The following is a 16,184-nucleotide window of genomic DNA, read 5'->3' on the forward strand; positions in this document are numbered from 1 at the left end:
ATCCCGTGTGACTTCACCTTTTGCACCAGTCTGCTATGCGGGACCTTGTCAAAGACTTTACTAAAGTCCATATAGACAACATCCATCGACCTTCCCTCATCAATCATCTTCGTCACTTCCTCAAAAAACTCAATCAAATTAGTAAGACATGACCTCCCCTTCACAAAACCATGCTGTCTCTCGCTAATAAATTCGTTTGTTTCTGAATGGGAGTAAATCCTGTCCCAAAGAATCCTCTCTAATACTTTCCCTCGCTTCCTGCAAGGATATTCGGCCCAGTCCTGTTCAAGTGTAGACAGTCTGGCTTGTACAGGTCCCACCTTCCCCAGAACTGGTCCCAATGCCCCAGAAATCTGAAGCCCTCCCTTCTGCACCATCTCTCCAGCCAAGCATTCATCTGGTGTATTCTCCTATTTCTATACTCACTGTCATGTGGCCTTGGGAGTAATCTGCAGATTACTACCTTTGAGGTCCTGCTTGCTAATCTCTTTCCTAACTCCTTAAACATCACCTGCAGGACCACATCCCTCTTTCTTCCTATATCGTTGGTACCAATGTGAAGCACGACATCTGGCTGTGCGCCCTCGCCCTCCAGAATGCTCTGTAGTCATTCGGTGATATCCATGACCCTTGCACCAGGGAGACAACATACCATCCTGGAATCACATTTGCGACCACATAGACATCTATCTGTTCCCCTAACTATAGAATTCCCTATCACTATTGCTCTCTTGTTTTTTCTCCTCCCTCCCTGCACAGCTGAACCACCCATGGTGCTCTGGTCATGACTTTCGCTGCACTCTCCAGAAGAACTCTCTCTCCCATCGGTACTCAGAACTTACTACCGGTTAGAAAGTGGGTTGCCCTCCAGGGACTCCTGTACTACCTGTCTTAACCTTCTTGTTTGTCTGGCAGCCACCCAGTCCCTCTCTGCCTGTGCTCTCTTAAGCTCCGAGGTGACTACCTCCTGAAATGTGCTATCCAAGTAATTCTCTGCCTCGCGGATGCACCACAGTGTCTCCAGCTGCCATTCGAGTTCCAAAACCTGGAGCTCAAGCTTGTGCAGCCAGTAACACGTCCTGCAGATGTGTTTGTCAAGGACACGTGGTGCGTCGACGAGTTCCCATGTACCACAGGAGGCACATTCCATTTGGCCAAGCTGCCCTGCCATTACTTTGCTTTGCACACTAATTATTGCTCGTGTAATAAATGTAATAAGTAGAATAACTTACCGGTTACTTGCCAATCAGCTTCTTCCCCTGTACCGTGTAGGCTGAAACGGCAGAAAAGAAAAGAAAGAGACCAAAGAGCACCTAGTCAGTGAAGTCCCTCACACACAACTTATAGCCTTACACTCTGTCCAAACAGCACTTTCTAATTAGTAATTATTAATAAATTATACCAACTAAAATCTTCGTAATACTAACCTTACACGGTAGCTATTTGAGGGTTTAAAAAGAACCTTTTTTTCTTCGATTTTTGAGTGAGTTTAATTCGGGTCTGATATGTTACTGATAATGTAGGCCGATTATTTGGACCTTGTTAAAGATCAAATAGTTACAAACAATGTGATTAACTCAGTTATACTATTGTCTGTTACCTCTAATTTGTGAATACTTTTGTTTAAACGGTGCATGCTGATGACGTCAATGGGTTTCTATAGCTTCCACCACTGGGGTTTTCCTTGCATTGTGTCTGTTGTAGACTATTGTAGACTATTTGTAGGGAAGTGGTGGCGTAGTGGTATTGTCACTGGACGAGGAAACCCAGAGACCTAGGGTATTGCTCTGGGATTCGAATCCCACCACAGCAGAAAGTGGAATTTGAATTCAATTAATAAATCTAGAATTAAAAGCTAGTCTAATGATGGCCATGAAACCATTGTCAATTGTTGTAAAAACCCATCTGGTTCACTAATGTCCTTTAGGGAAGGAAATCTGCTGTCCTTTTCTGGCCTACATGTGACTCCAGACCCACAGCAATGTGGTTGACTCTTACATGCCCTCCGAAATGGCCTAGCAAGCCACGCAGTTGTATCTAACTGCTCCGAAGTCAATAAAAAGGAATGAAATCGGACGGCCCACATGGCATCAACCTAGGCACTGGAAACAACAACAGCAAACCCAGCCCTGTAAACCCTGCAAAGTCCTCCTTAATAACATCTGGGGGCTTCTGCCAAAGTTGGGAGAGCTGTCCTACAGACTAGTCAAGCAACAGCCTGACATAGTCATACTCACAGAAGCATACCTTACAGACAATGTCCCAGACACCACCATCCCTGGGCATGTCCTGTCCCAGATCCACCAGAGGTGGCGGGACAGTGGTATATAGTAGGGAGGGAGTTGCCCTGGGAATCCTCAACTTCGACTCCGGACCCCATGAAGCCTCATGGCATCAGGTCAAACATGGGCAAGGAAACCGCCTGCTGATTACCACCTACCGCCCTCCCTCAGCTGATGAGTCAGTACTCCTCCATGTTGAACACCACTTGGAGGAAGCACTGAGGGTGGCAAGGGTGCAGAATGTACTCTGGGTGGGGGACTTCAATGTCCATCACCAAGAGTGGCTTGGTAGCACCACTACTGACCAAGCTGGCCGAGTCCTAAAAGACATAGCTGCTAGACTGGGTATGCGGCAGGTGGTGAGGGAAGAACATACTTGACCTCATCCTCACCAATCTGCCTGCCGCAGATGCATCTGTCCATAACATCTGTCCAGTGTTGGTAGGAGTGACCAACGCACAGTCCTTGTGGAGACAAAGTCCCGCCTTCACATTGAGGATACCGTCTGTCGTTTTATGTGGCACTATCACCGTGCTAAATGGAATAGATTTCGAACAGATCTAGCAATGCAAAACTGGGCCATTAGCAGCAGCAGAATTGTACTCAACCACAATCTGTAGCCTCAAGGCCTGGCATATCCCCCACTCTACCATTACCATCAAGCCAGGAGACCAACCCTGGTTCAATGAAGAGTGCAGGAGGGCATGCCAGGAGCAGCACCAGGCATACCTAAAAATGAGGTGACCCAGGACTACTTGCGTTCCAAACTGCATAAGCAGCATGCAATAGGCAGAGCTAAGCGATCCCATAACCAATGGATCAGATCTAAGCTCTGCAGTCCTGCCACATCCAGCCGTGAATAGTGGTGGACAATTAAACAACTAACTGGAGGAGGTGGCTCCACAAATATCCCCATCCTCAATGATGGGGGAGACCAGCACATTAGTGCAAAAGATAATGCAGAAGCATTTGCAACAATCGTCAGCCAGAAGTGCCGAGTTGATGATCCATCTCAGCCTGCTCCTGAAGCCCCCAGCATCACAGATGCCAGACTTCAGCCAATTCAATTCACCCCGCATGATATCAAGAAACAACTGAAGGCACTGGATACTGCAAAGGCTATGGGCCCTGACAATATTCCAGCAATAGTACTGAAGACCTGTGCTCCAGAACTTGCCACGCCCCTAGCCAAGCTGTTCCAGTACAGCTACAACACTGGCATCTACCCGGCAATGTGGAAAATTGCCCAAGTAGATCCTGTACACAAGAAGCAGGACAAGTCCAACCCGGCCAATTACCGCCCCATCAGTCTACTCCCAGTCATCAGTAAAGTGATGGAGGATGTCATCAACAGTGCCATCAAGCAGCACTTGCTTAGCAATAACCTGTTCACAGATGCTCAGTTTAGGTTCTGCCAGGACCACTCAGCTCCTGACTTCATCACAGCCTTGGTTCAAACATGGACAAAAGAGCTGAACTCAAGAAGTGAGGTGAGAGTGATTGCCCTTGACATCAAGACAGCATTTGACCGAGTATGGCATCAAGGAGCCCTAGCAAAACTTGAGTCAGTGGGAATCAGGGAGAAAACTCTCCGCTGGTTGGAGTCATACCTAACGCAAAGGAAGATGGTTGTGGTTGTTGGCGGTCAATCATCTGAGCTCCAGGACATCACTGCAGGAGTTCCTCAGGATAGTGACCTAGGCCCAACCATCTTCAGCTGCTTCATCAATGACCTTCCTTCAATCATAAGGTCAGAAGTGGGGATGTTCGCTGATGATTGCACAATGTTCAGCACCATTCGCGACTCCTCAAATACTGAAGCAGTCCGTGTAGAAATGCGCCACACAAGTGCCAGGCAATGACCATCTCCAACAAGAGAGAATCTAACCATGACCCCTTGACATTCAATGGCATACCATCGCTGAATCCCCCACTATCAACATCCTAGGGGCTACCATTGACCAGAAACTGAACTGGAGTAGCCATATAAATTCCATAGCTATATGAGCTGGTCAGAGGCTAGGAATCCTGTGGCGATTAACTCATGTCCTGACTCCCCAAAGCCTGTCCACCATCTACAAGGCACCAGTCAGGAGTGTGATGGAATACTCTCCACTTGCCTGGATGGATGCAGCTCCAACAACACTCAAGAAGCTCGACACCATCCAGGACAAAGCAGCCCTCTTAATTGGCACCCCATCCTCAAACATTCACTCCCTGCACCACCAACGCACAGTGGCAACAGTGTGTACCATCTACAAGATGCACTGCAGCAACGCACCAAGGCTCCTTAGACAGCACCTTCCAAACCCACGACCTCTACCACCTAGAAGGACAAGGGCAGCAGATGCATGGGAACACCACCATCTGCAAGTTCCCCTCCAAGTCACACACCATCCTGACTTGGAACTATACTGCCATTCCTTCACTGTCGCTGGGTTAAAATCCTGGAACTCCCTTCCTAACAGCACTGTGGGTATATCTACCCCACATGGACTGCTACGGTTCAAGAAGGCAGCTCAAAATGCTGACCTAGCCAGCGACACCCACATCCCATGAATGCATTACAAAAAACTAATTGCTGGAGATTGATTGCTATGATTAATCAAGAACTCTGTTATCATTGTATCATGCGACTACCAGGATGGTAGAAGGCAAGCTAGATGAACCTTGGTCTTTTTGTATCTAGCAATTTATATGTTCCTAATGAGATTAGTAGTTTAGAAATGTTAATGGACCTGACAGCGTATGAGAGATGGACTTGCAGGTAAAGTTGATGCTGAAGCAGTCTTAGGTTGATTATGGGATGATGTTCTGATAAACGGCATCTTAACATACCTTTGGCAGTAACATACCCAATCAGAATACAACTACAATAATCATAATCCAGCTTAATTTGCCCAGAGAAAACAACAGAAAATCCTGTCTGTTAATTATTATTAGACTACTAGAATTATCACAATGTCTGTATATATTGTACATCTGTGTACGGATACCTCCATCAAACCTATTACCATAGAATCAAAAGTGACCAAGTAGCTAACAGATGTATTGATATATGCATACACAGTGCATCTGGCTTTATGTATTGTGTCTGAATTGAAGGGGTAGCTACCAAATCAAAACAGCGGAATTACTTCCTTTTGTCACAGCTTTACTGAAGTCAGAGTGTGGTGCTACACATAACATTAGATGTACAATCCAAGATGTTCTGTGGTCAGGGTCAGATAGTCTTAGAGAGAGTTTGGAGGTAACCTTGAGTGAAGACTTCTCTGACCTTATCCATTGCCAGTTGTTTGCCCAGATTAATTGGTGGTAGCCATGGTCAGATGCTGGTCAATGAGGAAGTATAGATGTAAAACATTGCTTCTCATCCTGATGGGTCATACATCTATATAAGCCCCACTCAAAAGTGCTGAGCCCTCAAGAGCAGTAGTTTGTTGCTTCAGATCTTGCTACTAATTCTCAAATTAAATGAACTTGATTGGTTGAATCATCTCTACCATTCCTTCTTCTCCCAGCACTTCTTCCAATTCCATTTCTTCTCCTCTTGTGTGTCTGCAGCTTTCCTTCATCCCACATGCAAGTGGTACTTTGCTCTCCCTCCTCCTTATTTTACTATTGTAACTGCAGAGAGTGACTTACAGTTCCATGCGTGCACACTAACTATTTAGAAAATGAGGTGTGATAATTCAATCCATTGCCACTCTTTCTCCCCCCCCCCCCCCCACCAACTGCCAGCACAGTTGTTCAATAAATTGGTTTACTTAGTCCACCAGAAAAGATGTTATATACATTAGAATATGGCAGTATAAATACTGCCCAAATATCTGTTTATGTCCCAATTCCATTTTTTTAATGGTGGTAAGTTTGTGTAGAAGTTGCTCTGTGGTGTTAATTCAACTCACTGACACTGTTAGCTTTAGTCCTCATTCACGATTCAGGCTATCAGCCAAAAGTACATACTTTGTAAATAAAAATGACCAAAGATTAACACCAAAAGGCACAGACAAAAAAGGATGTGTGTCATACTTCTTTATAACTGTTTGATTTTTTTGGAAGGGTTTTGATGATGAGACCTCTTCTATAACCATCAGAATTAATAACAGATTCTGAAAACCCTGATGTAGAACTTGGTACCAAAGTCATTTTAATTTGTTAACGGCTGTTTTGTTCACCCAGATATGGACGAATGTCAGAATGGGCCACTGTGTCAACAGAATGCTAATTGCATTAACACCCCAGGCAGCTATCGCTGCGAATGCTTACCAGGTTACCGGCTCACAGTAACTGGACATTGTATCGGTAAGTAATCTGTTAATATCTAAATATAGCTGGCTGTTTTCAGCTATGAAAAAGCTTCCTCTGCATATCAGATTGGTTTCCTTATTTTTTAAAATGAAAAGTCCTAGTTTTGATAAACACTTGGAACCCTGAGGTATGTGTAGATTGGTTGTTAAAGTAATCTTATCATTAAAAACCTGGTGTATGGTTGCAGGGCAGAATAAACAAAAGCACAAAAAAATCAAATGTGAACCACAATACCCATGTTTAATTAAAAGGAAATATTAATTTCCTACAATTATCTTCATTTCTGCATGTTGGGTAGAGATATGTGTTTGGTAATTGTAAAATATCAGTGGGGAGATCATAATGGTTTAAGTGAGAATATTAAAACATTCCAAGAAAGTACCCAAGGAAAACTGATTAGCACATTAAGACCCTACTGACATATTGGCTGTGTCAAGTATACACTAAAGAATGTTTCTACAGAACAGCTGAGGCCTTATTGAAAATAGTAAACTAGTAAATATGTTTTTCTTATTTCGTATACATTTAATTAATCTTGAGAAACAAAAATTCTGGTGTGCCTGGTATTGGTACTGGTTTTCATTGGGAGTACACATCAGTAGTTTGCAATTCCTAGCCAGCAATTTTTCAATATACATTCAAGGAGCAGGAAATAGGAATTTTTACCCCAAAGTTGAGAATCATCTTCCCATTACTCACAAGTACTACAATAAGTAGAAGCTATGATATTCTTCTTTATCCATAAAATCAATATTGAGAACACTTGATGAAATCATATGGCTACCTCATTGCTCTGTGCTATACTGTCAAGACGTCCCTGCCAGCTAAGTTTACATCCATTATTTAGAGTAACGTACTCTGGAATTTGTTCCAAGCCTGGAATCTGGAGAAACAAAAATTCTGATGTAATGTTTGAGGCAGGAACTTTCAGAATTGGTCTCCAGCTGAAAGTTTACCCTCTTCATTTTTCTTTTCAGATGCTGACAGGCTTGCTGTATATTCCAGCATTTTTAGTTTTATTCTAAATTTTGGGGATTCAAATGTTTTATTTTTATTGTTAAAAATCTTATCCTCATTTTCCTAAGTGTAAGATTGCTGCTCCATTGTTGCAAATATACTTCCTCTGTTTGGTACCATTTTGGAATTTCAGTTTCCTTTGCCTACAGATCGTAATGAATGTCATGATATCCCTAATGTTTGCAGTCATGGGCAGTGCATTGACACTGTAGGAAGCTACCACTGCATCTGTCGCAATGGCTTCAAAGCAACACCAGATAAAACAATGTGTATGGGTAAGTAAACAATCAACCATGGTCTTCTGACACACCAGGAGCAAGAAATTGCACACTCCTGGTCCATGATTTTCCTTCCATTAAAATCCAATTGGGTATATTCATTCATGGCCATAACCAATTAGAAAAATGGGTGGAGCTCTCTTATACCAGGTTCCACATGTGTGCTGACCACACCTAACTCTACCTCTCCACCACCTCTCTCAACCTTTCCATTGCCTCTTGTTTGCCATGCTGCTTGTCCAGTGTTCAGTTGGATGAGCAGAAATTGCCTCCAACTAAGTATTGGAAAGATTGAGCTGTTGTCTTCCATCCCCCTCACAAACTCCATGCCCTAGTTGTTAGACTTCATCCCTTTCCTTGGCCACTGTCTGAAGTTGAACTAGATCATTTGCAACCATGGCGTCCTATTTGACACAGAGCTGAGCTTCTGACCCCAAAACCTCTCCCATCACCCAAGACTGCCTACTTCTACCTCTGTAACATTACCCATCTCCACCCATTCCTCAGCCCATCTGCTGCTGAAACCTTCATCCATGTCTTTGTTGCATCTAGATTTGACTATTCCAGTTCGCTCCTGGTCAACTTTGCACCTCCATAAACTTGACCTTATTCAAAGATCTGCTGCCCATATCCTAACTCGCAGCAGGTCCGGTTCACCCATTATCTCTGAGCGTGCTGACCTACAATTGCTTCTGGTGCAGTAACACTTCGATTTAAAAATTCTCATCCTTGTTTTCAAATCCCTCCAGGGTCTTTCCCCTCCCTATCTCTGTAACCTCCTTTAGCCCTACAACCCTCAGAGATCTCTGCCCTCCTCCAATTCTGGGCTTTTACACATCCCTGATTTTAATTGCTCCACCATCGGTAGCCATACGTTCAGCTGTTTAAGCCCCAAGCTCTGGAATTTCCTCTCTGCCTCTCTACTCTTCTGAAGTCCATGTAGACTACATCAACTGCTTTACCCTCATCTACACACCTCGTCACCTCCTCGAAAAATTCAATCAAATTGTTGGACATGATCTCCCCCTGACAAAGCCATGCTGACTATCCTTGATTAATCCCTGCCTCTCCAAGTGGAGATTAATCCTGTCCCTCAGAATTTTTTCCAATAGTTTCCCTACCACTGATGTTATACTCACTGGCCTGTAATTGCCTGGTTTATCCCTGCTACCTTTCTTGAATAATGGTACCACATTCGCTGTCCTCCAGTCCTCTGGCACTTCTCCTGTGGCCAGAGAGGATTTGAAAACTTGTGTCAAAGCCCCTGCAATCTCCTCCCTTGCCTGACATTGCATCTGGTCCTGGGGATTTATCCACTTTTAAGCCCGCTAAAACCACTAATACCTTCTCCCTTCCGATGTTAATTTGTTCAAGTATATCACAATCCCACTCCCTGAATGCTACACCTACATCGTCCTTCTCCATAGTGAACGCAGATGAAAAGTAATCATTTAAAACCTCACCCACGTCCTCCGCTCCACACACAGATTGCCACTTTGGTCCTTAATGGGCCCTACTCTTTTCCCTGGTTATCCTCTTGCCCTTAATATACTTAGAAAATGCCTTGGGATTTTCCTTTATCTTGCCTACCAGTGTTTTTTCATGACCCCTCTTCGCTTTCCTAATTACTTTATTTAAGTACCCCCCCCCTACACTTTCTATACTCCTCTATGGCCTCCGCTGTTTTCAGTGCTCAGAATCTGCCAGAATCCTCCTTTTCCTTATCCAGTCTTCTATATCCCTTGACATCCAGGGTTCCCTGGACTTTTTTGGTCCTACCCTTCACCTTTACGGGAACATGTTGGCCCTGAATTCTCTCTATTTCCTTTTTGGATAACTCCCATTGGCCTGATGTACTTTCCTACAGGTAGCTGCTCCCAGTCCACTTTGGCCAGATCCTGTTTTATCATATTGAAATCGGCCTTCCCCCAATTCCGTACCTTTATTTCCTCAAATGAATATATATGCCTGTTGGTCTGATTACTTCCTTGAATGCTCATTTTTTTGACACGTAAAAATTTAGATGTTAAATAAAAACTTTATCCCAAATGAAAAGACACTGATATTTCCCTTTCATTTGCGCAGATATTGATGAATGTGAACGGCAGCCATGTGGCAATGGGACCTGTAAGAACACTGTTGGTTCCTACAGCTGTTTGTGCTTCTCTGGATTCATGCTGTCACATAACAATGACTGCATTGGTAAGTTAATCATAGTATTCTTCTGAGTTAAGCAAATGTAAACGTCTACAGGAAACAAATTCAAATGCTTTATATTTATGTTCCATATCAAACCACATAACTAACTCACTTCTAACTTCTGGTTCAGAAAGATGAGGGAAGGTCAAGGAGTATCCTTTCTATTCTGATGATTTTCCTGTTTTATATTGAGAAGAAACATATGAAAGGATTCCATGCTGCTAAGAGGGAGCTGCACTTACAGGGAGCATCGGTCGGAAAATTGAGACTTTTGAGTTGTATGCTTATCCCCATCTTGTGCTCCACATTGCTCCCTGTGGATTAGGACTAAACAAAGCGGTCAATTACCTGAACCAAGTTAGGGATGAAATCTGTAAACATAATAGGACTTTAAAGAAAACTGTAGATGTAGATGCCACCTCCCTTCCTCCACTAAAATTAAGTCCAAGGCGGGAAGGCCTGTGAACGGCCTTCCTGCTCCGCCGCCAATTGAGGTCCTTACTGGACAATTAATACCCAATTACGGGCCTCATCCCACCGCCACCACAATTAGCCACTTGGTGGGTGGCCCTGTCGCCGCATGGGAAGCATGGCACAAAAAACCATCATGCAGGCTGCTTCCCGCCTCCAGGCAGGGGGGCCCTCGTTAAAAGACAGTGCCTGAACAAGGACCCAGCATCAGGAAGGGGGGAGCCCACTGAGAGCCACCCCCCTTGCCCTTGCTTCCAAACCCCCTACATGCCCCTCCCCCACAACCCCCATCCCACAAGACTCCTCACGTCCAGACCTACCTGTGGCCTGGATCCAGCACCACTCCCGGACATCGGGTAGGTGCTCCACTTTCTCTGTCCCCCTTCTCGCTCTCTCGCTCTCTGTCCCCTCACTCTCTCTATCTCTTCTTTGTCGCCCCCTCTCTGTCTCTCTCTGTCCACCTTCTCTCTCTATCCACTCTCTCTCTCTCTCTCTCTCTGTCTGTCTGTCTGTCCCCTCCCTCTCTCTCTCTCTCTCCATCCCCCACCGCTCTCTGTCCCCATCTCGCTATCTCTCTCTGCCCCCTCTCTCGCTCTCTCTATCCCCCTCTCTCTCCGTCCCCTGCCCTCTCTCTCTCTCTCCGCCCCCCTATCGCTCTCTGTCCCCATCTCGCTGTCTCTCTCTGCCCCCTCTCTTGCTCTCTCTGTTCCCTCTCTCTCTCTGTCTCCCTTCTCTCTCTCTCTGTCCCCCTTCTCTCTCTCTCTCTCTCTCTGTCACCCCAACTCCCAGGTTTCTTTATCTCTGTCCCCCTTTCTCTCTTGACAGAGAGCGGGAACACTCAGCAGATGGTGATCAGTTTTTTTTTAAATGTCTCGCTGCCAGTTTCACAGCTGGCAGGTGCTTGGATTAGGAACACGGTTTCCCAACTTCGGACAGATTCGGGGTTTTCCGGCGGGTTCCGACTTTTTTTTAAAGCCCGCCGGAAAACCCCGAATCTGTCCGAAGTTGGAAAACCGCTGTTGCCCATGTCAGCTGTGAAACTGACTTGCGATTTTTTTTAAAAAGCCGATCTGCAGAAAGAAGCCAGTGGAAAATTTCTCATCTCCAGTCATGGACCCATGGTGAGGATGAGGACCAGCTGGGTACAGTTTACATCCGTGGGCCGGATGGAAATTTTTGGGGGGCTGGATCCTGATCTGTGGGCCATATGTCGGACAACCCTGCACTGAGGCAAAATGGTCATTACACATACTCCATGATGTTGAAATAACTAAGGAAGAAACTGATAGAGTCTTAGTAACTGCAACACCCAACATGCCCAATGAATGCAGAGCAGCAATCAACAAAGACAATAGATTCCTGACACAAAACAGTAGTGATCAAACTACACTGTGGTCTTGCCCGACCTTGAGCACTGTGTCCAGTTCTGGTCACCAAAGGAGACATTCAAGAGCTGGAGACTATGCAGAGAAGAACCACAAGACTGGTCCCTAGGATCAGAGGCCTGAGATATGAGGAAGCAGCACAGAAATCTGAGATTTTCAGCCTGTGAAGGAGGCATTGAGCAGTAATCTTACAGAGGCTGGAGAGATAGTTAAGGGAATGGAAAAGGTAAATCTATAATATTACTTTAAATTGTAAGATTAGGACAAAGGGACCTAGGTTAAAATGAGTTAAAAGGTATCAGGATTGTTATCAGGAAGTTCTTCTCTGTACAGTATATGGAATAGATTCCCATGTAGTGGGTTAGCTGAAACCATTAATGAAGTAATTAGATGCTGATTTGGGGGAACTGTCAGGTCATTTCAGATTAGCTAATTAAGATTGGCTGAATGGCCTTCCTCATCTGTAATTATCTGGTGAGTAAGATATTTTCTGCCAAGTCTGTGTCGGGTTTATTAACTTTTGTAACTAAACCCTAATCTTTTGAATGTGGCTCCTCATGGTGCCACTCAGTTTTCCAGTGATTTTTAACTGGATGAAGGTTGAATATCTCTGATCTAAAGCATAACCTGAGGGAGGAGAAATTCATTTAGTGCCCGTTTAACAACACGAGATAGCTTTTCCATTAGTTAACTGCAAGGAAATTAGCTGAGAAGTGTTCAGGCAGATTCTGTGAATACATCAGGGGATAGGTGTGCATCATAAGTGTTTGTAGTTCTTAGTGACTGGTAGCACAGCACAGGGTAAGTTGTCACTGCGTTATTATCTTTAGGTCATGCAGGAAGTAAGAAAAACCTTTTCTGCGTGTGTCCTTTACCACTCATAATGGCAAAAATAAGACTTAAGGAATTAATTTCAACTTTATACTTCTAAGTAGAAGCAATTATCAGTTGCAGTAAAATCAGGAATAATTAATTCTCAACAAACCTAAATTAATTCAGTCCATTTCATTCAATAATAATTCTCCATGATTGACCTCAGTAGACAATAGTTTTGCCATTTGCTATTGAGTTACAGAGCACAATAATGCTGCCATGAGGGTGGTAGAAGCAGAGACAATTAATGATTTTAAATGGAAATTGGATGGGCGCTTGAGGAAAATAAACTTGCAGGGCTATGGGGATAGAGTGGGGGAATGGGATTGATTGGATTGCTCTGCAGAGAGCTGGCATGGACTCGATGGGCTGAATAGCCTCCTTCTGTGCAGTTACGACTCTATTTGTACCATTGTGATATAAACAAAATTCAGTTACACAACCAAAGCATTGTTTACCATACAAATAATATGACATTTTTTCTGGTACTAGTCCAAGAATTACTAGATTTATTGAATTCACTTGTCATGATGGGATTTTAATTCATAACCTCCCAGTTACTAGACCAGTACCAATTAAAACAAATTCACATGAGTATAGTCCAATCGAAGTGGCAAGAAAATTTCGTGCCACACAAGTGCCAGGCAATGACTATCTCCAACAAAAAAGAATCTTAACGCTGCCCAGCTCCCCCCCACACCTTGACATTCAACAATATTACCATCACTGAATTCCCCACCATCATCATCCTGGGGATTACCGTTGACCAGAACCTTGAATGAACCAGCCAAATAAATACTATGGCTGCAAGAGCAGGTCAGAGCTTGGGTATTCTGTGACAAGTGATTCCCTGATTCCCCAAAGCTTTTCCACAATCTGCAAGGCACAAATCAGAAGTGTGATGGAAATCTGTCCAATTGCCTGGATGAGTGCCACTCCAACAACACTCAAGAAGCTCAAAATCATCCAGAACAAAGCAGTCCTCTTGGCTAGCATCCTTCCACCACTGGCGCATTGTGGTTGCAGTGTATACCATCTACAAGATGCACTGCAGTAACTCCCCAAGGCTTCTTCAACTGCAGCATTCAAACCTGCGACGTTTACTACCTAGAAGGACCAGGCTTTCGTGTGGGAAGACCACCACCTGCAAATTCCCCTCCAAGTCGCACACTATACTGACTTGGAAATATATCTCTGTTCCTTAATCGTCACTGGGTCAAAATTCTGGAACTCTCTACCTAACAGCACTGGGGGAGTACCTTCATCACACGGACTGCAATGGTTCAAGGCAGTGGCTCACCACCACCTTCTCAAGGCAATTAAGGATGGGCGATAAATGTTGCCTTAACAGCAATGCCCACATCCCATGAATGAATAAAAATAAAAAATGTTGACACAAAATATACAACCAGGCATATATTTCCCAAGAATTATCTCAATTCTTTTAACTTTGGTAAAAATCACCCCAGTTTTCTAAATGTGTTCAAAATTAAAAGTACAGTATCACATCGAAGCAGATAGTATAAAACGATCTTGCAACAGCATAAAATACACCAGAATATTAAAACTATAAATGTGACTATAAGTTCATGTTTTTTTTTAGATGTTGATGAGTGCACCACCTTGAATGGTGCTCTCTGTAGAAATGGACAGTGCATCAATACTATTGGAACATTCCAGTGCCTCTGCCGTGATGGCTATGAGCTTACAGCTGATAGAAGAAGTTGTGTTGGTAAGTAATGCAGTAATGCTAATAAATCGGAAGGAAAAAATTGTAATACAGCCTGACCTAATGTTTTCAAACTTCGGTGTGTACTACAACCTCATAGTTATGAACACTTTGTTCTAAAAGCCACTAATTTGTGGCACAGGACCATGCTTTCCAAATCTTCATAAGATTATAAAGCATTGTACACCGCTCATATTTTACCCCCAACCTCATTAGCCCTTATCTTGTGTGACACCTTATCGAGTGCCTTTTGGAAATACAAGTATACTACATCTACTGGCTCCCCATTATCTTCCCTGCTAGTTACATCCTCAAAAATCTCTAATAAATTTGTCAAACATGATTTCCCTTTCGTAACACCATGTTGACTCTGTCTGATCATACTAAGATTTTCTAAGTGCTTCGTTAAGACTTGCTTAATAATAGATTCAAGCATTTTCCTGACAACTGATGCGAGGCTAACTGGCCTGCAGTTCCCTGTTTTCTCACTCTCTCCTTATATTTGCTAACTTCCAATCCACTGGGAACGTTCTAGAATCTAGAACATTTTGGAAAATCATGACTAGTGCATATACTATCTCTGCAGCTACCTCTTCTAAAACCCTAGGATGTAGCCCATCAAGTCCTGGGTATTGTTGGCTTTTAGTCCCTTAAGCTTCTCTAATACTTTTTCTCTGCCAATATTAATGACTCACTTTTATTAGCCCCTTGGTTACTCTCTTTCTGGTATATAATTTGTGTTTTCTACTGTGAAGATAGACAGAAATGTTTATTCAACGTCTCTGCTATTTCCTAATTCCTCATGATAATTTCTCCTGTCTCTGCCTCTAAGGGATCAATGTTTACTTTAGCTACTCTCCCTATTATATACAAAGAACAAAGAAAATTACAGCACAGGAACAGGCCCTTCGGCCCTCCAAGCCTGCGCCGATCCAGATCATCTATCTAAACCTGTCGCTTATTTTCTAAGGTATCTGTCCAGATACATCTTAAAAGATGCTATCGTGCCCGCGTCTACCACCTCCGCTGGCAACACGTTCCAGGCACCCACCACCCTCTGCGTAAAGAATTTTCCATGCATATCCCCCCTAAACTGTTCCCCTCTCACTTTGAACTCGTGACCCCTAGTAATTGAATCCCCCACTCTGGGAAAAAGCTTCTTGCTATCCACCCTGTCTATACCTCTCATGATTTTGTACACCTCAATCAGGTCCCCCCTCAACCTCCGTCTTTCTAATGAAAATAATCCTAATCTACTCAACCTCTCTTCATAGCTAGCACCCTCCATACCAGGCAACATCCTGGTGAACCTCCTCTGCACCCTCTCCAAAGCATCTACATCCTTTTGGTAATGTGGCGACCAGAACTGCACGCAGTATTCCAAATGTGGCCGAACCAAAGTCTTATACAACTGTAACATGACCTGCCAACTCTTGTACTCAATACCCGTCCGATGAAGGAAAGCATACCGTATGCCTTCTTGACCACTCTATTGACCTGCGTTGCCACCTTCAGGGAACAATGGACCTGAACACCCAAATCTCTCTGTACATCAATTTTCCCCAGGACTTTTCCATTTATTGTATAGTTCACTCTTGAATTGGATCTTCCAAAATGCATCACCTCGCATTTGCCCGGA

General features: G+C 43.8%; 1 protein-coding gene across 1 annotated transcript in view; it reads left to right on the top strand.

Annotated features, from left to right (window-relative positions):
- LOC137350605 (fibrillin-1-like) overlaps positions 1 to 16,184 on the top strand; it is a 670,523-nt gene that overhangs the window by 564,965 nt on the left and 89,374 nt on the right. The window contains exons 44-47 of the mRNA XM_068015324.1: positions 6,465 to 6,587; positions 7,760 to 7,885; positions 9,974 to 10,090; positions 14,420 to 14,548. Coding sequence (XP_067871425.1) covers positions 6,465 to 6,587; positions 7,760 to 7,885; positions 9,974 to 10,090; positions 14,420 to 14,548 — 495 coding nt within the window. The remainder of the gene's footprint in view (positions 1 to 6,464; positions 6,588 to 7,759; positions 7,886 to 9,973; positions 10,091 to 14,419; positions 14,549 to 16,184) is intronic.

Source organism: Heterodontus francisci, chromosome 35, assembly GCF_036365525.1.
Source record: "Heterodontus francisci isolate sHetFra1 chromosome 35, sHetFra1.hap1, whole genome shotgun sequence".
Lineage (NCBI taxonomy): Eukaryota > Metazoa > Chordata > Chondrichthyes > Heterodontiformes > Heterodontidae > Heterodontus > Heterodontus francisci.